This window comes from Sus scrofa, chromosome 1, assembly GCF_054392235.1.
Source record: "Sus scrofa isolate SSC_HxYL_T2T_F1_AM1 chromosome 1, Sscrofa_HxYL_maternal_Yorkshire_Landrace_v2.0, whole genome shotgun sequence".
NCBI classification, from domain to species: domain Eukaryota; kingdom Metazoa; phylum Chordata; class Mammalia; order Artiodactyla; family Suidae; genus Sus; species Sus scrofa.
In genome coordinates, this window is record NC_139383.1 from 272129339 (window position 1) to 272156088 (window position 26750).

General features: G+C 41.9%; 1 protein-coding gene across 2 annotated transcripts in view; it reads right to left on the reverse strand.

The window, feature by feature from the left end:
• Positions 1-13075, reverse strand: part of RAB14 (RAB14, member RAS oncogene family) — a 28374-nt gene extending 15299 nt beyond the window's left edge. Inside the window, exons 1-3 of one of the 2 annotated variants that reach the window (XM_005660403.4) lie at positions 12844-13075; positions 2287-2345; positions 847-900 (exon numbers count right to left, since the gene is read on the reverse strand). In XM_005660403.4, coding sequence (XP_005660460.1) covers positions 847-900; positions 2287-2338 — 106 coding nt within the window. In that variant the 5' untranslated portion in view covers positions 2339-2345; positions 12844-13075. 2 annotated transcript variants of the gene reach the window in all.
• Positions 13076-26750: the final 13675 nt, after the last annotated feature.

Below are 26750 nucleotides of genomic sequence, written 5' to 3' on the forward strand. Positions count from 1 at the left end.
AAAAAAAAAAAAAAAAAAATCTAAACAGGTCAAATTATATATGGCAAATAAAAATTAACACTGCAAGAGTTCCCATTGTGGCTCAGCAGTTAATGAACCAACTAGCATTCATGAGGTCATGGGTTGATCCCTGGCCTCACCCAGTGGGTTAAGGATCCAACATTGCCATTGTGGTAAAGGTCGCAGATGTGGCTCAGATCCTGTGTTTCTGTGGTTGTGGTGTAGGCCAGGGGCTACAACTCCCATTAGACCCCTAGCCTGGGAACCTCCATATGCTGTGGGTGCAGCCCTAAAAAGACAAAAGAAAATAATAAAATAAAAATAAAAATCAACACTCTGGAGTTACTGTTGTGGCTCAGTGGTAATGAACCCAACTAGCATCCATGAGGACACAGGTTCCATCCCTGGCCTCGTTCAGTGGGTTAAGGATCCAGCATTGCCTTGAGCTGTGGTGTAGGTCACAGACGTGGCTCAGATCCTGCACTGCTGTGCCTGAGGCACAGGCCAGCAGCTGCAGCTCCAATTCGACCTCTAGCCTGGGAACTTCCATATGCCGTAGGTGTAGCCCTAAAAAGCAAAAATAAATATTTTTTTTAATTTTAAAAATTAAAATATTTTTTAATTTAAAAAATATTTTAAAAATTAGAATAAAAATCAACACTCTATACATACAGGTATATTTCATTTTATCTGCACCTATTAAAAAAAAAAAATCACTCCCTTAAGACAAAAGTGCATATGTTGGGAAAGGTTACATACAGAATACACTGCAAATGACACTTTTTAAATGGTAGGAAAGTGAGAATAAAAAATTTACTAATGTTTTATCTTACATATTGAACTTACACTTTTTTTCTGTAAATTGATGAAGCAAGCAAGATTTTCCTACTCCCATGTCCCCTGTTTAAAAAAAAAAAAAGTTTCAAGTAGTAATTATATTTCTCAATTTTATACTCCTACATGCCAAGACTACTATACCCCTTTAAACATATCACATCACAAATTTCTGGGACACTTGGAAGTTTTATTTCCACAATTTATAATGAGTTTATAAAGGTCAGTTTTCACTGTGATATATAAATTGACTATTCTGAACCTTTAGTTAATGAACTATGTTAATAAATAGACACCAGCTGGGAAGAGCTTAACAGAGAAGCTATTGTAATAGTATTTTTTTTACTTTAGGCTACTTCAACATTTTGTATTATTTTTTCCCCTAACCAATGCATAAAAGCCAAAGACTCCTAGGAATGACCAACAGGGAAACATATAACAAGCACAAATAATAAAGTTTTGGAAGCTTGAGTCACTAGATCCCATCATATATTTCTTGTAATTTCCATAAAAGAATGGGCGTTACATGAAAAACCATAACAGAACAGATATCATCTCTGTACTAAGAGCAATTTAACCTTTGGTGAAGGGAAGCATTACGATACAGCCACATAAGCTCAACATTAAACCAAACTGTTTCAATGTAAAGAATTAAAATATTAATTAAATTGTTAATTTAAAATACGTATACTTGCAACTGAGCTCTTCCAACTATACTTGGATAAACAGCATTGTCTTAATTTGAGCTAAATCTTCCTGAAACTTAAGAAAAAAACCACCATTATGTTATGTATCTTTTTTTAAAAATTTATTCTTTCTTTGATTTTTATTTATTTAGTCTATTTAGGGCTGCACCCGAGGTATATAGAGGTTCCCAGGCTAGGGGTCAAATTAGAGCTGCAGCCACCGGCCTACACCAGAGCCACAGGAACTTGGGATCCGAGCCGTGTCTGCAACCTACACCACAGCTCATGGCAACACCAGATCCTTAACCCACTGATCAAGGCCAGGGATCGAACCTGTGTCCTCATGGATACTAGTCAGATTCGTTCCAATGAGCCACAACAAGAACCCCCATGTATGTATCTTGAACACAGTTATTTTGGACCAGTGCTCTCTATCAATTTTTGGAATCCAGGGGGCTCTGAGAGCTTTCATGATATTTTTGAAATGCATCTTGTAGGAAATTAACCTCATTCCCAGTATTAACAAGCTTTCAGGTAGGCCTCAAGGGAAACCAACATCACTTCAAAGGTACCCAGCTTTGTACTAGAAGTATCCCATGTCACAACACAAAAGGTACATCGTTGATTCAAAAATCTTAGCAAAGGAATTTTAATTTTGCAGTAAGAAAATCATTCACTTCTTCTGAAGTACTACATTAAGCATTAGCATATAAATATTTTGCATTTTAACCTTCTTTGACAAACAAGAGTGTTAAGTTAAACTTACCAATAATAATATATTTAAAGATGTAAGAGTAGTTGTATGGTGCAGTTGCCATGGTGGCACTAAAAACAAAGAAAACTATGTTACTTAGGAAAAAAGTATACACAAGTTATCCAAGCTGATCATTGCTATCCTTTAGATACAAAAATAACAATAATAATAAAGCACAGGGATTATAATTAAACAAAATGTTGGTTACAATAAACCAAAGCAAAATTGCTTTTCCCAAATTTATCAAATACACAAATTCTCTTGGATGAACACTGCTTTAACATTCTCATTTATTTTCCATAGAAATATAAGAAACCATGTATATTAAAACAGTTCCAAGATTTCACTTTAGGAAATCTCCAATAAGAAGTGTTACTCTGAAAAATTTCAAAATAAGGATATCTTTACTCCTTTCTTTCTTTTTTTTTTTTTTTGAGGGTGGCACCTGTGGCATATGGAAGTTCCTGGGCCAATGATGGAACCAGCACCACAGCAGTGACCCAAAGCAGCTGCAGTGACAATGCCAGATCCTTAACCCACTGCACCACAAAAGAACTCCCAAACAAGGAAATCTTTATAAATTTATGTTAAATATCATCATTATAAATAGTCTACTCCTACTAAGGCCCCTATCCCCATTAACTGATCAAGTAAATTACTAATGGTCTGTTTGGAACTCTGATTTTTTACAATAGAATGTTATAAAAAGTGACCACCAACATAAACACAAAATAACCTTTTTATCCTACTTGAAAAATCATCCCTTAGCATAGCGTCCAAAGAAAGAGCAATCATACTATGTCTAAACCAAATAAATGTAAGAATTAGAAATCACATGAAACTGTTGTTCTTTTTTTTTTTTTTTGTCTTTTGTCTTTTTAGGGCCACACCTGCAGCATATGGAGGTTCCCAGACTAGGGGTCTAATTGGAGCTGTAGCTGCCAGCCTACACCACAGCCACAGCAACGAGAGATCCGAGCCACCTCTGCAACCTACACCACAGCTCATGGCAACGGTGGATCCTTAACCCACTGAGCGAGGCCAGGGATCACAACCGAGTTCTCATGGACTCTTGTCACATTCATTTCCACTGAGCAACAACGGGAACTCTGAAACTGTTGTTCTTACAGATTAAAAAAAATTACTGACAATTTCATATGGCTTTACCTAATATAAGATTTGAAGATTAACAACATACTAAATGCCTGCTACATATTATTCTAGGAGCCAAGAGAAATAGTGACATAAAACACTACTTGTAGTTGCAAATTTTTGAAGTTTATGTACTGGAAGATATTTCAAAAGATCAAAGTCCATCCATTACTTACCCTCAGAAAAGCCAATCTAAAGAATTCTAATTTCTTCCCTACTTTTTAATAACTTAAAAAATAATTCTCCAATTTATTCAAATGAATGCCTTGAATGCGTCAGACACAGTGCAGGGTGCTGGAGAAACAAGAAGTGAATTCTAATACTGGTAATAACTTACAATAAAATTTATTCCCCAATAAAACAGAAAGAAAATGTTTATTCTCAAAGCAGTTTTCAGCTTAAGGAAAGATAAAAATTCTTTATAAAGGTTTAACCCCATTTTAAAAATTTTGCCTTCTAGGAGTTCCTGTCATGGCACAGCGGAAATGAATCCAACTAGGAACCATGAGGTTGCATGTTCAATCCTTGGCCTAGCTCAGTGGGTTAAGGATCCGGCATTGCCGTGAGCTGTGGTGTAGGTTGCAGACTCTGTGGTGTAGGCTGCAGATCTGGCGTTGCTGCGGCATAGGCCAGCAGCTGTAGCTTCAATCAGACCCCTAGCCTGGGAACCTCCATATGCTGTGAGTACGGCCCTAAAAAAAATTTGCTCTCTAGTATTTTTTTTAACTAGTTTTTACTGTTTTGGCCAACTGTCACATACACAAGCCAGACATTTAATATCACTGGGGAAATATATTTACTGAAATTAACACCTTACTATAAGTCATACTTCAAACAAAATTTCTATGTAATAAAGTTTAACCTGTAGAAAAAGAACATATTTAAAATAAGTGAATTACTGTTATCAGGGAAGAGGAAGTTGTTAATTACAATAAATTATTAGAGAAGCATTTCATTCAATACAGTCTTCTCACTTAGCAGTATGAATTATATTCAACAAAAGTAGGACATGTAACATTTATAATGTCTTCGACACCACAGAAAACTCCCTTAATTTCTTTCAGGAAAGGAAGTTTTTCTAGTTAAACTAACTCTGATTCTGAATATCATACAAATTTGATTCCCTTTTTCCAGAAAGAGAGGACTCAAATTTTTAAGAATGCACTTGGTCCTGAGGCTCAAATTGATCTGTATTATTCATCAGATCTCTGAACCAGATCCTAAAGACAAGGGAAAAAAGTCGTATCTCACAGTTAAAATGATATTTAGGAGTTTCCGTTGTGGAACAGCGGAAACGAATCTGACTAGGAACCATGAGGTTTTGGGTTCCATCTCTGGTCTCAGCCTCACTCAGTGGGTTATGATCTGGCATTGCCATGGCTGTGGTGTAGGCTGGAGGCTGTGGCTCTGATTTGACCCCTAGCCTGGGAATCTCCGTATGCCACAAGAGCAGACCTTAAAAAAAAAAAAAAAGATATTTAAAGATTACTAATTTCTTCTTGGGCTGCATTCCTCCCAGGCTCTTCTCTCCTAATTAATTTTTAACTCCTGTTAAACTTCTTTTTCCCCATTCAAACTTGGGGAAAAGTTAACTATTTAGTCACCTCTAAATTACTGTTACTCCTAAGCTCTCCCACTTTTCATTTTCCTATTCCCTTTCCCTCTTCTAACTGAAAGTTGTAGCTGTTACATACTTTATTTCCCTTCATTTTGTTACGTTAAAATTATGGCCTCTAACAATTCCAATTTCCACTTGAAATGCTCTAAAAGCTAATCATGAAATTATAAACCAATCCTAGTTGTACTAATTTGTGTTCTTGCAAATGCTTGTATCACGGAAGCATTCATTAATTAAATATGTACTGAGATGACTAATTTTGAAGAAATATTTTCAATTACCAAGCATTAATTAGTATAAACTGTTTCTAAATAAGAATGAGTGATCAGAGTTCCCACTGTGGCACATCAGAAACGAATCCGACTAGGAACCGTGAGGTTGCAGGTTCAATTCCTGGACTTGGTCAGTGGGTTAAGGATCCAGTGTTGCCGCGAGCTGTGGTGTAGGTCGAAGACGCGGCTCGGATATGGTGTTGCTGTGGCTCTGGCGTAGGCTGGTGGCTACAGCTCCGATTGGACCCCTAGCCTGGGAACCTCCATATGCCGCGGGAGCGGCCCAAGAAATGGCAAAAAGACAAAAAAAAAAAAAAAAAAAGGAATGATCGCTATTTTAGATTGAATACCAGCACCTTGTCTCCACCTCACCATACAATTTTCTGGTTCAAGTTTCTTAAAAATTATTAACAAAAATCCTAATAAGTAGAGTCAAAGGAAAACTACTCTTAGTAATTTCAGCAGACAGGAAGGCAAAAATATCTAGGATTGTAGCCAGTAACACAACAGGCCCTCCTTTTCTTATTCTAAAATAAGATACTAGCTGGGTTTAAATGGACTCCTATAGTTTATCGACATCATTCACTCAAAATTATGTGTTTGCAGTAGAACCATGTTCAAGTGGCTCCTTTTAAATATTAACTAAACTTAATACTGTTTTAACAAAGGATTTCTCAACCTCCTTTTTTTTTTTTTTTTTTTTTTAAATTTTGTGGCCCCGTCCAGACACATGGAAGTTCCCCAGTTAGGAACTGAATTTGAGCCACAGCTGTGACCTATGCCACAGCTGCAGAAACAACCGGACCCTTTAACTCATTGTGCTGGGCCACAGATCAAACCTACGCCTCCACAGCAACTGGAGTCACTGCAGTTGGATTTTTAACCCACTGTGCCTGTGCCATGACAGGAACTCCTCAACCTCATTTCTTGAACATGAAACATACCAATATTAAGGTGAGGAATATATTTTTAACTAGCTCTGGAAGGTGGAAAAAGTTTCTCCACTATTACTTAAGGGTGCTTCTGCTTTACTTACTTTGAAAACTCAAAAATGGGGGGGAGGGGGGAGGGAGAGCAAGAAATGTTGGTCCAGTTCAAACAGTGTAAACAGGAGTCCACTCAATACAACACCCACTAACTTAAAAATCTTGGTAATATTCTGTAATTTGTGCACAGCAGCTACTGGTGTGAATAAAATGCACTTTGTCCCATGTTTTACAAAAAAAAATTTGAATAAAATTCACATAGAAATAAAATCTCCCTTAATACCTTTTTCTTAAAGAAAAGAGTTCTACATTCAAACAAGCATCATTAAATATATTATAAAGAATTTGTAAACTAATTGCCATTTACTGGGCACTTAACGTATGCCAGGCAATGTGCTAAACACTTTACATGCAGTTTCATTTAATCCTCACTACTACCGCTATAAAATAGTGACTATTACTTTACAGATAATGAAAGACCCAATAGATAATATGCCCATGTCACACAGCTAAGTGTTCAACCTATGACTGGTTTGACAGCAAAGAACCAACTCTTAATCACTGTACTATCTGATCTCCTCCACAGTTATGAGATGCACCATGAAACTACACAGTGGTATTTTGAGACACAATCTTCCCAGTTCATTCGCTGGGTTCTAACTTAATATTCTGAATAAGCAGGATGCACTGTGATAAGAAGAGTAGATATGGATAAATGATAATACTAGTAATAACAATTCATATTCTATCTACTTAACAAAAAAGTTTCTGAAGGGAACTAACATTTGAGAGTAAACCATGTGATGATTTGCACTATCTTCCCCTATACGCTCTTATATAATCCTTACAACTCTGTGGAGTCATTAACATTATGTCCATGTAAAAACTGAAGAAACTTAAGTTTGAGGAAATTCATCAATTTGGCTGATTAACAAGGACAGTAAATGGCAGAGGTGGAACTTGAACCAAGGCCTGATTCCCAAGAATATGATTTTCTTTCTTTCTTTCTTTTTTTTGGTCTTTTTGCCATTTCTTGGGCCACTCCTGTGGCACATGCAGGTTCCCAGGCTAGGGGTCTAATCGGAGCTGTAGCCACCAGCCTACACCAGAGCCACAGCAACGCAGGATCCGAGCCGCGTCTGTGACCTACACCACAGCTCACAGCAACGCTGGATCATTAACCCACTGAGCAAGGGCAGGGATCGAACCCGCAACCTCATGGTTCCTAGTCGGATTCGCTAACCACTGCGCCATGACGGGAACTCCCGTGATTTTCTCTATCTAAAGTAGCATATCAACAGCATATATATGTAGGTTAATAAAACAAAAGCAAAAAATAAAAATCAGAGAAAGATGGAGGATAATACTAAAAGTTTTGGAGTTCCCTGGTGGCACAGTGAGTTAAGGACCCAGCATAGTCTCTGTTGCAGCATGGATTTGATCCCTAGCATGTGACTTCTGCATGCTGCAGGCACAGACAAAAAGAAGAAAAAAAAAGGTACTAAAAGTTATGAGGTAATAGTTTTACTATCAGTCCATGTAAAATTTAGTTCTAACTTCCTGGCTGTCAAGAAGAATGTTTACTAAATGCATATTAAATACTAATAACTGTTGGGTGGTCCTGTTTAAAAATTAACTTAGCTTAATGATGCTTTAACAAAGGATTTCTCCACCTCATCTCTTTAATACGAAACATATTACTTTTAAAGTGACAAATATATTTAAAATGGGATAAGCTATTGCATGAAACTCTGCAACATGCTTTTTTCACTTAACAGTATCATGGATATACTTCCAGACAAATACATATAAGAGCTAAATGGTTACTAAATGCACATTAAACACTAATCATTGTTGTGCCAAAATAGAATAACATTGTCTCTATATACTGAATCAGACATCTTCCACATAAAACTATACATATAAATGACTAGCTCTGAAATGTACAGATACAGATGTGAAGGTAGACATTTTCATATGCTCTGCTTGGGGGAATCTGAAAGACCACATTTTAGGGAAGTAATCAGTATGTCTTAAAATCTTAAAAACAATCCAAATCACCCTTTGGCCAAGCAACTCACTTAGAAGTAGCCTACAAAAACAAAAACATCAGTCCACAGGTTACAGGTACAAATGCATTTAATGCATCATTTCTACAGCAAAAAAACCTGGAAAAAATCTATACCTTTGTCAACAGGGAAATGACTGAATAAAGTACACCCATACTATGAAATAATATGCATTTAGTTTAAAAACCATTTAGACATACATATTAACCTGGAAATAATATTCATGATTTTATTTATTTTATTTTATTTTTTATTTTTTGTCTTTTTGCCTTTTCTAGGGCCGCCCCCACGGCATACGGAGGTTCCCAGGCTAGGGGTTTAATTGGAGCTGTAGCTGCTGGCCTACGCCAGAGCCTCAGCAACTAGGGATCCGAGCCATATCTGCAACCTACACCACAGCTCATGGCAACGCCAGATCCTTAACCCACTGAGCAAGGACCAGGGATCGAACCCGCAACCTCATGGTTCCTAGTTGGATTCGTTAACCACTGTGCCGCAACGGGAACGCCAATACCCATGATTTTAAATGGAAAAAAAAAAACATGTAGAGTTTTATGAAATAGCATACCCCATTTTTTAACCATATACACACATTGAATCCTACATGCATTCAATATGGAAGGATACACACCAAATTGTGAAAAATGAGTACATGGGCTGAGAGGGAAAAAAAGGGGGGAAATTACTAACTTTCTTTGTATATCTGTATGCTGACACTAAGCATATACTCTATTCATTGGTAATTCTCTAAAACATTAAAAGTAGAGAAAACAAAGGGGTATTAAATATTTTAAAACACTTTTATATATTTCTAATACAAAACAAGAATAAACAAAGAAAAACCAAAAATCCCTTTCATAACATTTCCAACATTACTTCCACATTTACCAGTAATATAGGGAACATTATATCAAGTCACTCATGTGATCAGACTCAAAAAAAGAACAATAAAAACCCCAATAATTGAGGGTATTTTTTTCATTTTTTTTTTTTAATGGCATGACTCTTTACTGTGTTGACTTATGCACTATGTCTGACTAATCCTTTCACAACTGCTACATAGCTATTTTATTCTACACTTAGAACATAAGATGTTACTGTGTAATTTTTGCATAACTGATTCAAGACAACAAAGGAAAAAAACAACCCCCTAATATTCCAGGGGATTTAAATTCTGATCCTTATTGTTAAGATTAATTACTAAATTTTTTAACATGCAAAACACTGTTAAAAAACACCTGAGCCAAAATAGACCACTTTTGTGATTCCAATATAAAAATATATTTTAATTATCTACTAAGCGCAAAGATTTACACCAGGCTTTGACAATACAATAAGTGTGTGTGTGTGTGTGTGTGTGTGTGTGTGTGTGTCTCGAACACGTGTGCGTGCATCTCAGGAACATCCCCCTTCATGGAACTCAAGAAGAGAAGCATTTTGGTTTGTTTACAAGCCCACTTGATTCGTCAATTAAGTGAACACAAAACTTTGGTAGTTAATTATACCAATCTAATCAAGTGAGTGGTCAGTTTCCTTTCTTCAACAGTGATGTAACCTCTGAAAATAATTCACTCATTTCTGAGACCTGCTTAAAAAAAAAACCTCATTTTTAAGAGATATTTTATGTTGCAGTTTTACATAAATTAAAGTGATAAGAGGAGTTCCCTTCGTGGCTCAGTGGTTAACGGATCCAACTAGGAACCATGAGGTTGAGGGTTCGATTCCTGGCATTGCTCAGTGGGTTAGGGATCTGGTGTTGCCGTGAGGTGTAGGTTGAAGACAAGGCTCGGATCCCGCGTTGCTGTGGCTCTGGCGTAGGCTGGCGGCTACAGCTCCGATTGGACCCCTAGCCTGGGATCCTCCATATGCCGCGGGAGTGGCTCAAGAAATGGCAAAAAAGACCAAAAAAAAAGTGATAAGAAAAAAAACTTGGATTCCTTTATGTGTCAAGAGAAAGACAAAACTTTCCAGCTAATTATGTCACGCCATGAATAAAGCACTCTAATACAGTACTGCAAAAGCACTCTAATACTGCACTGCACCTCTGTCCTAAGAAGAAAAGTACTTAGGAAAACAAAACTAGATTAAAACTCTGTACTTACTATTAGAGTTTAAAGGATTACCAATAGTAAAAAATTTACTGATGAAATGATGTTTGAGATTTGCTTCAAAATAATTTGGTGGAGAGGGGACAGGTGCATATAGATAAAACAAGACTGACACTGTTGACACTGGCTGATGCGTAAATGAAGGCTCAATACACTACTCTATTTTGTATATGTTTAAAATCGTCTAGAACAAAAAATACTTTTTTGAAAGTATAGTATCTTTGACACCTCTATTAGTTCAATGCTGTTTCCAGGGATGCTCAGCATTTTTAATCAATAAAAAAGCTTTAAGCCTTTCAAAAAAAAAACTCCTCTCAATAGCCTTAGTTTGAAAATACCTCATTTGCTTTAACCAAAAGTTTCCTGTATTTGTACTATATCTTATTAAAATTATGCAAAAATATTTAATACTGATAAAAATCAGTTGTAAGATTCTATGCATGGCTGAAGTATACAACTATAAAGCTTAACATGAAATATAAAAAACAAAAACTTTTAAAAATGTTAGCTTTAGCAATTTTTTAGGTTATTGAAATCTAAAGATTTTGCATTTTTACAATAACTGCCATTTACTGAGTGCCTAATATATGCCAGCCACTTCATAAGCCATCTCTAATCCTAAAAACTAATTCATATTACAGATAAGGAAAACAGCCCAGAGAGAAGATACATCCATGGTCATATACTATTAAAGAGAAAGCTAAGACAAAGGCCTGGGTCTAACTCTACCGTTCTCCAAAGCCATGCTCCCCTCACTTACTCAACAAATACTAAAAACACACAATATGCCTGTCACTGTTAGAGACAATGGAGCACTTACTATATTCCCAACAATGTGCTAAAGGTTTTAAATCCCATTTCATCTTCACAACTCTAAAATGTAGGTAGTTAGCCCTTGTATAGATAAGAACACTGAGTCTGAAAGGTTAAGTAACTTGATTAAAGTCACTTGTCTAGGTAGTGGCAGTAACTGGAGTGGGAACCCTCCAAAACTCCTAACCACCACAAATCTCAAGTCATGACCAAGAAAAAGGGTGTAAGCAGAACTCTGAAGAAAAATTTGGGGAAGTCTTGAGGAAGGAGGAGTGAGAGATGGATTGTTGCAAGGTCAAATGTGTTCTCAATAACCACATCTAAATTAAAAAAAGGTAGTTGTGACAGTATTGAAGTGAGCTGTAAACTTTGCAAGACTTCAAATCTGAACTCTGACACTTGGCTCTGGGACCACCAGGAAAGCATCTGCCCTCTGGACACCCCAGCTTCTTCTTCAAATATAAAATGGAAATCTTGCCATCTCTCCTCTGGGGTTATGAGAGTTAGGAATGGCAGTTGACTGCAGTGGCTGACACGACAGAGTGGGTTATAAAAGAGTAATCAGCTGTCTTCCAATGCAAACACAGGAAAAAAAGGAATTAAGTTGTAGCTACATTTCAAATAGTTATGTCTATCATCTTGGCCTAACTTGAGTTTGCAGGTACCATCATTTACCAGCCACATCGCAACTTCAAGCCTCAGTTTCCTCAACTTGTGAGATGCAGACACTCTACCAAGGGCTAATGTGAAGCAAGATAAACCTGTAGGAAGACGCCTAAGTAAGTGTCTGGCACACTGTCAGGTGCAAACCACCAAAACACGTCTGTTCCGCCTTCTTTTCTTAAATTCTAGAAATGCTAAAACTTTTTATCATCGTTATTTCTAGACGGTACCTGGGATCGGGGCCACACAGAATGCCACAGACCTTACAGGACTTTACTCAAACAGGAACCTCGCCTGCAGGGACCCCCAGACCCCTGCCCAGTCCGAGTCCAAGACAGTCTAACCACATCGACAAGGGCGCCGGAACCGGTCCAAGATGCCGGCGCGACTGCGGGCTGCTGCCTTTTGTGCTCGGGGGACAGACGCGGCCTATGGGCCGGGGGAGGCCACGTCCTGGGCTCGTGGGCTGCAGGGCGGCGCGGCTCGCGCGGAGAAACTCGGCGGGGGAGGTCGGGACTGCCGAGTGCGGCGGCAAGGAGACGGGGCCCGCGGGAGGTGCGGGTCGGCCCAGGCCGGCCAAGGAGGCGGGGAAGGCGAGGCCGAACACACCCTTCCCCACGCCTCGCCCCGGAGCCCTGGGCTGGGCGGGGAGGACGCGGGGCTGCGGCGGGCGCCGCGCGGGGACACGCTCGCCCCCGCACGGAGTCCTGTCAGGCCCGGCGCCGCGGCGCCCACCGCCGACCCCGGGCTCGCTGCGGCCTCACACAGCCTGCCCGGCGGCGCCGCACGCCCGCGGCCCGGGCCCGCCGTGATCCCCACCCCCGGCCCCCCGGGAGAGCCCGGCGAGGAGGCCCCGGCCGGCCCGACACTGCGGAAGGCCTGGGTTACCTGGGGGGTTGCTGGTGGCTGGGCAGCTTTCCGGGCGGGAGGGGGGCGTCAGGTCGAGGAAGAGGAGGGCGGGCGCAGCAGGAGAGGGGCGGAAGCGGTAGGCCAAGGGCCCGGCAAGTAGCGGGCTGGCCGAGGAGTTGCAGACGTGCGGGCGGCAGTGGCGGTAGCAGCGGCGACTGCTCCTGCAGCTCCCTCAGGATCTTCCTCGGGCAGGTCCAAGATGGCGGCGCTCCCTGCACAGGGTTTCCTGTCACCCTCGCAATGGGTCGGACCACAAAAGAAGGGGGGAGGAGGATGCGCGCGCAGCTGGAGGAGCCCGGAAGAAGGTGGCCGGGGCCGGGCCTGCTGGCCACGCCCCTTCCTCAGTCCGCCCCTCTGGGCTCGTCACGACGCTGCCCGAAGGGGCGGAGGAAAGTGCTTATGCGCAAGCGCAGCGCGTGGCTTCCCCTCCTGGGGAAGGTACTGCGCACGTTCGCGGAGAACGTGCTGAGATGCGTCTGGATCTTGCCGAACTTGGGCTTGTGGCTCTGGAGATTTTTTTACTATTTTTAATACCGGTAAATGCAGTTTACTAGAGACTTACCGTACACAGGCCAATGTGCTAAGCACACACTTACTGTATTCATTCAACATGTATGTATTAAGCTGTTCATACCCAGCGGTAAACAAGGCACATCTAGGTCCCTGTCCAACAACCCCAGGAGGTGCAGATCCCCGTTTTATTGATGGTGAAACTTGATTGAAGGTTCAGATTGATCAAGTCACTTGTCCAAGATCATGCAGCTAGGAAATGACACTTTCTGCCCTGTGTTTCACCTCTGTCCCTTATAACCTCACTTTTGGGGTGCCTTTGATAAGAGGAGAGAGATTGTGACCACATTTTTCACAATTTGTCCACAACCTCCTCCCCTCGCCCAGCTTGGTCTGCTGTTATCACCTCTGCCAACAGTTTAGCGCACCCGGATACAAGACCACAATCTGACTTTTGTGGGCTCTAGGAAATTTTGCCTTGTTCTTTGCATACGTATTATATGTATTTATGTAATAGATAAATTTAATATATGTTTCGTATTTTACAACTGCATTGATGAATATATTAATGTTACATAGTAAATCATTTTTTTCAAACTAAAAGTTCCCTTTTCTCTTCTGATTTTAAAAGGACTTCAAACATTTTTGCAGGCAGCTGAAAGTACTGTGGGCCGCTAAAAGCATTCTGCCTGTTGTGCCTAATGAATAAGACAGCACTGCCCCGGTCCTCTAAAATGAAATTCAAGCTTGCTTTTGGCATTCAAGACCTTTCATAAGCTGGTTCTGCTGGTTCTGCCGTGGACAAGTAAGATTTCATCAGGGAAGTGTATGGGAATTTTCAAATATCTTATTTGAAAATTAAGACCTGAATGTGAATCTTGGAAAATAAAGGCCTGAGTGTTAATCTACAACTTAGTAATGATACCTTTGGGCATGTCACTTGATTTCGCAGATCTTCAGTCTCTTCTGCTAAATAAGAATAATGACATCTATCTCGCATGAGTCCTTGGGAAAAATAAATAATGTATGCAAAATGCCAATAAGTATAGTTTGTTCATGGTCACAATTTAACATTTTTGAAGTCAATAAATTTGCTAGGAGTTCCCTTCATGGCTCAGTGGTTAGTGAACCCAACTAGTATCCATGAGGATGCAGGTTCAATCCCTGGCCTTGCTCACTGGGTTAAGGAGCCAGTGTTCCATGAGCTGTGGTATAGGTGGCAGATGGGGCTCTGATTAAACCCCTTGCCTGGGAACCTCCATATGCCTTGGATGTGGCCCTAAAAAGACAAAAGACAATGAAAGAAAGAGAAATTTCCACCAAATGAAGGAGAAAGCTGTGAACCAATTGATATTACTTGTCCAGCTATGAACTTATGTCTGGCTAGACAGTTTCTATATATAAATACGTCACCTGAATTGAAAACTTTAGGTACAGCTAAGGCTTCTTGAACACTTATTATGTTCCTGGAATTGTCCTGATGTAATCCCTACAAGATCCCTATGAAGTCAGTACTATATTCACCCCATTTTATGAATGAGAAAACTGAGTGTTGTACAGGTCAAAAGTCATACAGGTAAAAATTCACAGTATCAGGATTTGAAGTCAAGCACATATGACCTCCGATCTCCCATCCTTAACATTAGTTTGTACTTCATCCTTTATTTGCACATATAGCAACTTAAATGTAGACCCCTAATGCTACTTAAGTCTGTGTCAGAGGAGTTACTTTTTTTTTTTTGTCTTTTGTCTTTTTAGGGCCGCATGTACGGCACATGGAGGTTCCCAAGCTAGGGGTAGAATCGGAGCTACAGTTGCCGGCCTACACCACAGCCATAGCAACACGGGATTCAAGCCGTGTCTGCAACCTACATCACAGCTCACGAAAACGCCGGATCCTTAACCCACTGAGCGAGGCCAGGGGTCAAACCGGAAACCTCATGGTTCCTAGTCGGATTTGTGTCCGCTGGGCCACAACGATGACTGGGGACTTCTCAGAGGACTTGCTTTGATCTGCCATTGAAGAGAAACATAGTTGTGAGTGTAGGATGCCTGTCACATGTGAAGCAATGCAACTGAAGACAGTAGAAATTGTCAATTCTTGTAATAATTGGCGGAATTTTCAGAACAGGGAGAGGCTTTGTGTCACTAATTGCACATCCTTTGGATGCCAAACATCTGTCCGGGTTTCTACTTAATTTTTTTTAAAAAAATTGTTAATATGAAAAGAGATGTGTACACAAATTCTCATCATAGCACTATTTGTAATAGCAAAAGACTAGAGACTAATTATCACTAGAGAGCTGTTGTAATAAATTTTAGTATATCTGTATTGTGGAAATATATGCAGCAGCTTTTTTTAAATGAGGCACATGTCCATGTCCTGATATGGCATAATCTCTAGGAAATACTTCAAGTGGAGAAAAAAAAAAAAAGCACAAGATGCAGAAAAATAAATGGCATGCGAACATTGGTTAAACTATAAGAGAGAATTTGGCATATATTCTTGTCTAACTGGACATTGAGAGGGCTTTTCGTTACTGTTATCCTGACATTGCTGCTGAAACCCAAAGTTTGAACCACGAAGTCCATAAGGAGACCACATGCTGCATTTACAGAACTGCCAGTGATTGGCCACAGCTGTCTTCCAACAGGCCATTTGAAGAGCCATTCATATTCTCCTAGGAGTTGCCGTCATGGCTCAGTGGTTAACACACCCGACTAGCATCAATGAGGACACAGGTTTGATCCCTGGCCTCGCTCAGAGGGTTAAAGATCCCGCATTGCCGTGAGCTGTGGTGTAGGTTGCAGATGTGGCTTGGATCCTGCGTTGCTGTGGCTGTGGTATAGGCTGGCAGCTACAACTCTGATTGGATCCCTAGCCTGGGAACCTCCATATATCGCAGGTCTGGCTCTAAAAGACAAATATATATATATATATATATATATACACCTGTCTTACATACACACACACATATATATTCTTCTACCAGCCCTTCCATCAATCCCTCCTCCTCTTACTCCCCACCTATTCCCCATTCCCACCCCTCTCCCCACAAATAAACCGTCACCACTAAGCAGTGGAAAGAAAGAGTGGAGAGAGAGGAGGGAAGCCAGCCTTGTGGGCAAAGGCAGTTTTCTGAAAAGAGACCCATCCCTTCCCCTCTCTCCATGGGGGTTGTATCCCCTCTTAGAATCAAGGGAGAAGGGCTCCAAAAGAATCACTAGTGAAGATTGGGCGAGCCTGCAAGAAGAGGAAACTGGCAACTCTCAGGTGTCTGTTGCTTACTAATCTGCTCTGTCCATTGCTTCCCAAGCAAAGGAAAACACAAATGAAGAGATACCACAAGGAAGGAGGCGTTGGATGGCATGGTGGAGGGCTCTGGGTGGAGGGGCACTGAAACTGTCCCTACCACACCCACACAGGCCTTAATTTTCCAGCCAGTCCTAGATTGGAGCACAGCAAAAAGATGTTTATCATTAGGTGTGATGACTGACACAAGCTGGCAGTCAGCTGGACGATACAACACACGTATGAGGGGTCACCCATTCCTAGAGGAGGTGCATGGGATCATGGCAGGTACTGATTCTTTGTCATGTCCACCTTTTGTTTCTTATTCTTTTTAGGGCTGCACCTGTGGCATATGGAAGTTCCTGAGCTAGCGGTTGAATCAGAGCTATAGCTGCTGACACAGCCATGTGGGATCCGAGGCACATCTGTGACCTACACCACAGCCTGTGGCAACACCAAGAATCCTTAACCCACCGAGCAAGGCCGGGGAATCAAACCCAAATCCTCATGGGTACTAGTCATGTTCTTAACCCACTGGGTCACAACAGGAACTCCCACCCTGAGCTTAGAGAAACCAAATCTTTTATAGTGTGGAGTAAGCACTTCTGTTCTTTGCTCTGGAGGGAAACACTTTATCTTTGAAGGCTGTTTGCTCTCAGACATCCTTGTAAAGATAGCCTAGGAGGAACGAAGAATCAGTGCTTCTGCTCACGAGATGTACAAAAACACAAGAGACCCATGGAGAGACAAGACTGTATTATGTTATTTATATTATATTTGGTGGAAGTGGAAAGTGAGTAAATGGTTTGGTATGGAAGAAAGAATATGGTTTTGAGAATTACATTTCCAGCTTAAAAAAAATTTTTTTTGGCTTCCCCCCAAAATTTGGAGTTCCTGGGCCAGGGATCAGAACCGAGCCATGGTTGCTACCTATGCTGTAGCTGCAGCAACCTCTAATTCTTTAACCCTCTGTGCCAGGCCAGGGATCAAACCTGTGTCCCAGTACTACAGAGGTGCTGCCAATCCCTGGCCTCTCAGGGTTAAGGATCTAGCCCTGACACAAGCTGCAGCATAGGTCACAGATGTGGCATGGATCCAGTGTGGCTGTGGCTGTGGCCTGCAGTTGTGGTTCCGATTTGACCCCTAGCCTGGGAACTTCTGTATGCCACCAGTGCAGCCACAGAAAGAAAAAAAAATTTTTTTTTCATTAAGAAAAGGAATGGATAAAGAAAGGAGAAGAGCTGGGAACGTGCTCAGGAAAAAAAAACAAAAAACAAAAAAAAACCCAAAAAAACCCTTCCTCACTGAAAGGGTAAAGGGAATTTTACTCTTGCATCTATGATGAACCAAGACTAAGGCTTAGAAATAATAGAGGAGACAGCTATAATAGAGTCTGCAAAAACAAGAAAGACCCAAATTGACAGGTCAGAAATTACCCAACACTGTAATTGGATTTGAGTCCCTCCCAGCCTTGACTCTTAGTAGCTGTGTGGCTTCAGATAAGTTCCTTAAGGTCTCTAATTCTTCATTTCCTTGCCTCTACCATGAGGAAATGGTAGGATCTAATTCCTCAGGTAGCTGTGAAAGAAAATGAGGTAAAGAATGAAAGCTCTTAAGGAATGCCTGATCACGAACAAGCCCTCGGGAGGCAGTAGCTGCAATTATTATTTCTGAGATCCAATCAATAGCTCCTGAAGCAGTCTCCCATATAAATTGGGAAAGAAAAAAAAAACCCTTTATCTGCTATCATGGAATTCAGCAGAGACCCAAAGTTTTTCTGCAGAATAACAAAAATAATTGGGGAGAGAGAGGAGAAGAATGGAAAACACAACCTGCAGGCATAGCTGGTTTGAAAGACTTACTGGAATAGGGGCCAGAGCAAACTCAGCTAGGCCTCCCCCCTTTCCTGTATCCACTGTGCCAGCCCAGACACACACACACACACACACACACACAACCATAGATAAGCCATTACTCACCCAGCATCTGACATTACTAGTCCTTGTTCCCAGGAAAAGATACTATCTTTATAGATGTATTAGTTAGGACAGGCTAGGTTCTGCTGTGTAACAGATGACCCCCAAATCTCAGTGATGTAAAACCACAAAGGTTTATTTATTGCTCATCCCTACGTCTTTGATGGGTCAACTACTTCTCCCTTCCACATGCTCTTTACTCCAGGATGCAGGCTGGGAGAGCTTGTTCTCCCTCTCTCTTTCTCCCTCCCTCTCTCTCTGGAACATTGCCAGATTTCATGGCAGAAGGAAAAGAGACATAAGAACAACATGCTAGGTGACACACATCACTTCTACTGACGTTTCACTGGCCACAGCAAGTGTTATGGACTCATGATGGCAGAGCTGGGGCACATCCTCCTCCTCTCGGGAGGCGAATAGAGGTAAAAGGTACCTCTATGGTGGTCAGTACCACCATAGACCCTCTCCCCATCCAGCCATACTCAAGTGCCAGAGGGACAGAGCCACGGAGAGCTGTTTATTAGCTGAGCCTCAGTTTTATCCTGTGTGAAATGGAGACAGTAGTACTTCTCCTGTAAACCTCACAGAGAAGGGGGAAGAACTCAAATGAGACCACGGAGATGCATGTGATTTGTAAACAAGTCCTGCACTCCCACAAGGGGGTTTCATTACTAGGAAGGGTCTAATAGGAGAGACAATGAAGCCTTTTAAAGATCATCTGGAGGGAGCTCCCATTGTAGCTCAGCGGTAATGAACACGACTAGGATCCATGAGAACGCGGGTTTGATTCCTGGCCCCGCTCAGTGGGTTAAGGATCCAGTGTTGCCGTGAGCTCTGGTGTAGGTCACAGATGCGGCTCAGATCTCATGTTGCTGTGGCTGTGGTGTAGCCAGCAGCTGCATCTCCGATTCGACCTCTAGCCTGGGAACTTCCATATGCTGCAAGTGTGGCCCTTAAAAATAAATAAATAAAACAAAATAAAATAAAAATCATCTGGGTAAGGGACTCTCTGAGGCCTCTTATGTTCAGTGTTCTCTTACTGAGAAAGCTGTGGGATCCACTCAGGAGAGCTGCCGGGGGACCACACATCACAGGTAACTGGGCAGTCCCGCAACAGTGACACACTCATCAGTGACTGATAGTTGGACTTGGACTTGGGCTTCTGTCTCCTCCCTCCCACTGGAGCCCCTCAGGGTTTTTCTGCTCAGGTCTTTTTAAGAGAAAAGGTCAGTAGATGCCTTTCTGATCAATCCCCCACTAAGCAGAAGAGAAAGGACAGATCCAAGATGTTAACTAACTTGCCCAACTCGGCAAGTGTATTCAGAACTGGAACTGGAAACGGGACTTTGGATTCCTAATCTATTGCTCTTCTGAGACTCAGATTCCAACACTACAGCCTATTACTAGCTTGGAGACTTGGGCATGCTTCTTAATCTCTCTGGGTCTCAGTTTCCTTATCTGTAAAGTAGGTATGGTGGTCCCACCTTTATTGGATTGTTATGAAAGTTAGAAATGCATATAAAAATCTTTCTCCACCAAAACCCCCAACCCTGCCACTCACTGGCACACCTCTGCTCTCTCTGGCAGGGGTCAGCTCCCTCCTGGAAGAAACTCCTGCAGCCTTCAATGTATATTATGGGTGCTGCTCCTGGCTTCACTGACAGGAGGGGGGTATTCCCTTCCTTGTGATGCCTCAGTGCAGGTGAGAATTTAGTTATTTTATTTTTTACTTCTATTTTTGTCTTTTTAGGGCTGCATTCACAGTACGTGGAAGTTGTCAGGCTAAGGGTGGAATCAGAGCTTCAGCCACCAGCCTACACCACAGCCACAGCAATGAAGGATCCGAGTGGCGTCTACGGTGTACACCACAGCTCGTGGCAATGCCAGATCCTTAACCCACTGAGCGAGGCCAGGGATCAAATCTGTGTCCTCATGGATGTTAGTTGGGTTCATTAACCGCCAGGATGGAACTCCCAGGATTTAATTATTTTAGAATTCCCAGAGCATGGTATCTGTGAAACAAATGAAACTTTCGAGAGCAGACAGATGTTTTAAGGAATCACTATGCTTAAAATCTTTCTCTTCTTTGTTCTTGTCCTTCAAGATATTGGAAAGAAACTGAAAGAGAAACGGGTCTATGAAGGAAGAAGCATTCTTCCCTGCCTGTATAGTTACGCTGGGTTTTATAGGTTTAATGTCTGATTTCTCTGATTCTGAGCTCAAAGGAGAAAAGTTGTGCCGTTTCTGTTGAGTTTTACTGCTTTATAGTTGGTACAAGTACATATAAGATGTAAAAACAGAAACAGAAAGTATCCTGTTTCATCAATAAATGAACATAAGGCAGCTGGGCTTCTCTAAGTGCCCAGTGTCTTCAAGCAGTCTCCATTTTAAGATAACAGTTGGGGTCACTGGTTTTTAAAAACTAGAGGGAAAACCTCTTCCTGTGTCCTCCAAATCCAACATCTATTCTAGCATCAAAATGAAAAAGCTGGCAAAGCAGAGCATTTCAGACCTGGTCCACAAGAGGGCATCACAGGCCCATGCCAGGCCAGTTTCACTGTAGGAACTCCTGGCCTTGGTCCCACTTAGTAGCTCAGGGAAGTCTGGTTCAGGAGCACTTCCTCTGTTTCTTTCTTGGTTCTCTTTTCCTGACCCAGGAGGAAGTGGAGAAGCTTTAGGAGTCAGATGGACTTGGATTAAAATCCTGGCTCTGCCACCCAGGCATGCCAAAACAAATAAAGAGACAAAAACCAAAACAAAACAAAAATCCTGGCTCTTGTCATTTACTGAGACATTGGCAAATGGGTTAACATTCTGAGCTGTTGTATTATTAATAAGTGCTAAATTAATCCCAAGGCCAGAGAATTAATGAATTACAGGTTCTTGGTACAAGAAGGGACCTTTAAGATTGATCAGTAAAACAATGGTCAGCTCGCAATGGCCAGAATGGTCATGATTAAAAAGTCTACAGGAGGGAGTTACCCTCATGGCACAGCAGAAACGAATCTGACTAGGAACCATGAAGTTGTGGGTTCGATTCCTGGCCTCAGTGGGTTAAGGATCACGCGTTGCTCTGAGCTGTGGTGCAGGTTGCAGATACGGCTCGGATGTGGTGTTGCTGTGGCTGTGGCAAAGGCCGGCAGCTACAGCTCCAATTCGACCCCTGCCCTGGGAGCCTCCATATGCTGCAAGTTTGGCCCTAAAAAGCAAAAATAAATATATAAATAAATAAAATAAAAATCTACAGGAGTTCCCACTGTGGTGCAGTGGTTTAAGAATCTGACTGCAGTGTCTCGGGTTGCTGCGGAGGCGTGCATTTGCTCCCCAGCCCTGTGCAGTGGGTTAAAAATCTGGTGTGGCCACAGCTTCAGCATAGTTTGCAGCTGCAGCTCAGATTCAATCACTGGCCCAGGAACTACCATATGCCTCTGGTGCAGCCATTAAAAAAAAAAGTCTACAGATAACAAATGCTGGAGAGGATGTGGGTAAAAAACAGAACCCTCCTACACTGCTGGTGGGAATGTAAGTTGGTATAGCCACGACGGAAAACAGTATAGAGGTTCCTCAAAAACCTAAAGATAGAATTACCATGTGATCCAGAAATCCCACTCCTGGACATATATCCAGACAAAACTATAATTCAAGAAGATACATGCACACATATGTTCATAGCAGCACTATTCACAATAGTCAAAACATAGAAACAACCTAAATGTCCATCAACAGATGAATGGATACAGAAGATGTGGTGTGTACATACAATGAAATACTATTTGGCCATTAAAAAAGAACAAATTAATGTCATTTGCAACAATATGGAAGGAACGAGAAATTATCATACCGGGAGTTTCCCTTGTGGCTCAGCGGTAACAAACCCGACCAGTATCCCTGAGGATGGCAGTTCCATCCCTGGCCTCAATCAGTGGGTTAAGACTCCAGCATTGACATGAGCTGCAGTGTAGGTCGAAGACATGGCTCATGTCTGGTATTGCTGTGGCTGTGGTGTAGGCTGGCAGCTGCAGCTCCGATTCAATGCCTAGCTTGGGAAGTTCCATATGTCACAGGTTCAGCCCAAAAGACAAAAAAAAAAAGAAAGAAAAGAAATTATCATACTAAGTGAAATAAGTCAGAAAGAGAAGGACAAACACCATATGATATCACTTATATGTGGAATCTAAAATATTCACAAAGGAACCTATCTATAGTACAGAAAGAAAGAGACTCATAGACAAGGAGAACAAACTAATGGTTGCCAAGGGGAAAGGGGTTGGGAAAGGGATGGAGTGGGAGGTTGGGGTTAGCAGATAGAGGCTATTATACATGAAGGGCATAAACAAGGTCCTACTGTATAGCACAGAGAACGATATTCAGTGTCCTATGATAAACCATTACGGAAAAGAATAAAAAAACACCACCATGTGTGTCTATATATATGTGTGTGTGTGTGTGTGTGTGTGTGTGTATGTGTATATATATATTTATATGTATGTATGTATAAGTGAATCACTTTGCTGTACAGCAGCAATTAACACAACATTTTTAACTCAATTATGCTTCAATTAAAAAATTTAAAAATAGGAGTTCTCACTGTGGCTCAAACATAATGAACCCAGCTAGAATCTGAGAGGACGCAGGTTCAATCCCTGGCCTTGCTTAGTGAGTTAAGGATCCGGAGCAGCCCTGAGCTGTGGTGTAGGTTGAAGACACAGTCGGATCTGGTGTTTCTGTGGCTGTGGCATAGGCTGACAGCTGTAGCTCTGATTTGATCCCTAGCTTGGGAACTTCTATGTGCCACAGGTGCGGCCCTAAAAAGAAAAAAAGAATGAATGAATAAAAAGATAAGCCGGCAAGGACTTTGCATTCCAAACACGAACTCATCATCTAGCTTCCGTGGGGACTCACTTGAGTAAGTTGCTTGAACCTCTTGTGCCTCGGTTTCCTTGTCTCAGTGGGGGAAGGAGAGAATAATTGGGGATCAAACAGTACCTACTTCATAGAGTGTTATGAAGATTTAATGAGCTCCGACATAAAGTGTTCAGCTCAGTGCCCGGCACCTAGTCGATGTTATTTCTTATTAATATCTAGGTCTAGGTCATGTGACCTTTCCCAGCCTCAGTGTTCCCATCTACAGAGTGGGGATTTTATATAGCATTGTGGGGAGGATTAAATAACACAAAGAAGCCCTCAACATAGAGCCTGGCTCATGGTAATTGTACAAAACCCAGTATATAATGATAAATATTCTTTTATCCCCTTCCATGAAGTAAAGAATAATTGTTTCTAAGAACAAAGCTTTTCACTCACACACACACACACCCTTGCTACGGCATTAGTTGTGACCTTTTTTCTCGCCTAGATTATTACTACAGAGTCTGCATCCTGGGAGGAAGGAGCTTTGTCACCTGACTGGGGCTTACCTCCAGGGGGCGCCTTCCTTGCTCCAGCCAGTTGTTGCTAGGAGGGCATATAGGTTCCTTGTTGTATGAATTTCCCACAGCTGCTGTGACAAAGGACCACAAGCTGGTCCTTAAACAACAGAAATGTATTCTCCTACAGTTCTGGAAGTTAGAAATCTGAAGTCAAGTGTCAGTAGGGCCCTGCACCCACTGAGGTTGGGTCAAATCATTTCTTGCCTCTTCTTGCTTCTGGGGGTCAGTCCTTGCTATTGTTGGCCTATCGCTGCATCACTCTTATCTCTGCCTCCATCATCAGTCACATAGCCTCTCCCTCTTCGTATCTGTGTCCCTTCTCTTCTTATAAGGACACCCAGTCATATTTGACTAAGGCCCCATCCTAATGTAATAAGACCTCATCTTAATTTACATCTTGATTGCATCTGCAAAGACCCTATTTCCAAATAAGGTTGAAGTCACAGGTACCAAGGGTTAGGATGGCAGCATATCTTGTGGGGAGGGGAATGCAATTCAACCCACAACACTTGTTAAAAAATTTTTCAGGGAGTTCCCGTCGTGGCGCAGTGGTTAACGAATCCGACTAGGAACCATGAGGTTGCGGGTTCGGTCCCTGCCCTTGCTCAGTGGGTTAACGATCCGGCGTTGCCGTGAGCTGTGGTGTAGGTTGCAGACGCGGCTCGGATCCCGCGTTGCTGTGGCTCTGGCGTAGGCCGGTGGCTACAGCTCCGATTCAACCCCTAGCCTGGGAACCTCCATATGCCGTGGAAGCGGCCCAAGAGATAGCAACAACAACAACGACAAAAGACAAAAAGACAAAAAAAAATTTTTTTTCAAAAAATTTGAAATTGTTTGAGCTCTTCCAACTTATTAATACCTATATTTATAAATAAAGTATATCAACATAATTATAATGTATTGGTTTATATAAATTTAACATACTATAAGCAGTATATTAGGAGTTCCTGTTGTGGCTCAGTGGTAACGAACCCGACTATTATCCATGAAGATATGGGTTTGATTCCTGGCCTCGCTCAGTGGGTTGAGGATCTGGTGTTGCCATGAGCTGTAGTGTAGGTCACAGACATGGCTTGGATCCCCTGTTGCTGTGGCTGTGGTATAGGTGACAGCTGCAGCTCCAATTCAACCCCTAGCCTGGGAACCTCCATATGCCACCAGTACGGCCCTAAAAAGAAAAAGGAAAAAACAATACATATATAACTTACCTAAATTCAAAATACATCAGTAAATAAGTTACATATCTAAGTTAATTATTTATAATTTATGAACTGTTAGAACGGCCAATTAATTTTTTTTAGTGGCTAGGTGAATCAAATAAGACATTTCCGTGGACCTGAAAGGCCCTTGGGCCATCGCTTTTCAACCCTGGCCTCATGGACTTCAGGGTGGTCTTTCTACTAAGCAGATATGATGATGTTACTCCCTCTATGATGGGCAATAGCTGACAAATGGATACTTCAACAAACGCTTCCAGCTGTATCTCCCCCACATACCCTGGTGAAACCTATGCTCAGGTGTAATAACTCCCCTAACAACCTGGCCCAGAAGAGACCTTCACTGCTGGCTTCTGTGTTTCCTCCAGCAGTCCCCGTTTGCCCTACTCCCTACCACCAACAACCCAATCCCCTGTTTTCTCTGCTATTCCTCATTCAAGGCAGAGCTGTGAGGCCACTTCCTCTGTGAAACCTACCAGGAAGTATCATCTGACCGCCCCCCCCGCCCCCCGCCCCAGGTTCCAGAGGATCTTGCTTCTGCATTCTGCAGCACTTCTCCCACTCTTCCTGGTATCATAGTGAGGTTGTACTTTTTTTTTAATTTATTTTTTTTTAATTTATTTTTTTAGGGATGCTAGTGTAGCATATGGAAGTTCCCAGGCTAGGGGTTGAATCGGAGCTACAGCTGCCAGCCTATGCCACAACCACAGCAACTCAGAATCCAAGCCGTGTCTTCGACCTACACCATGGCTCACAGCAATGCTAGATCATTAACCGACTAAGCAGGGCCAGGGATCGAAACCTGAAACCTCATGGACCCCAGTTGGGGTTCATTTCCAATGAGCCACAGGGGAACTCCCAGGTTGTACTTGTAACTGCTTCTCCCACAAGGATAGGAGCTCCCAAAAGTCTGGATATTACCTTGATCCTCGTATTAGTTTGCCAGGGCTGTGACAAAGATCCTTTGCTTGACCAAACTGTAGTCAGCCTTCTGAATTTTCTCCTAGGCACATCTATACATCTATGCACGTCCCTGTAAATTCTGGTTCTACCAAGTACCCTGGTAAGTCGGTTTAACTCAAAGCCCTATGCCTCAATATCTGATCAGGTTCCTTATCCTCTGCTATCTCTCAAGTGATCTGATTATCCTGGCTTGCCTGCAGCATAAATCCTTTAGGTTGATTTACTCAGAATTTCTCTTACCCCTGAAGTTTCCTCCCAGTAATCGTCCCATCTACTAAACCCACCCTGCTCCCTGACTATAAATTCCCACTTGCCTGTACTGTATATGGAGTTTAGCCCAGTCTCTCTCCCACAGTGTAAAATCCCAGTGCAATCCCTATACCTATCACTATGGTCCCAAATAAAGTCTACCCTACCATCTGTCATTGACATTTTTTTTTTGGTCTTTTTGCCATTTTTTGGGCCGCTCCCGCGCATATGGAGGTTCCCAGGCTAGGGG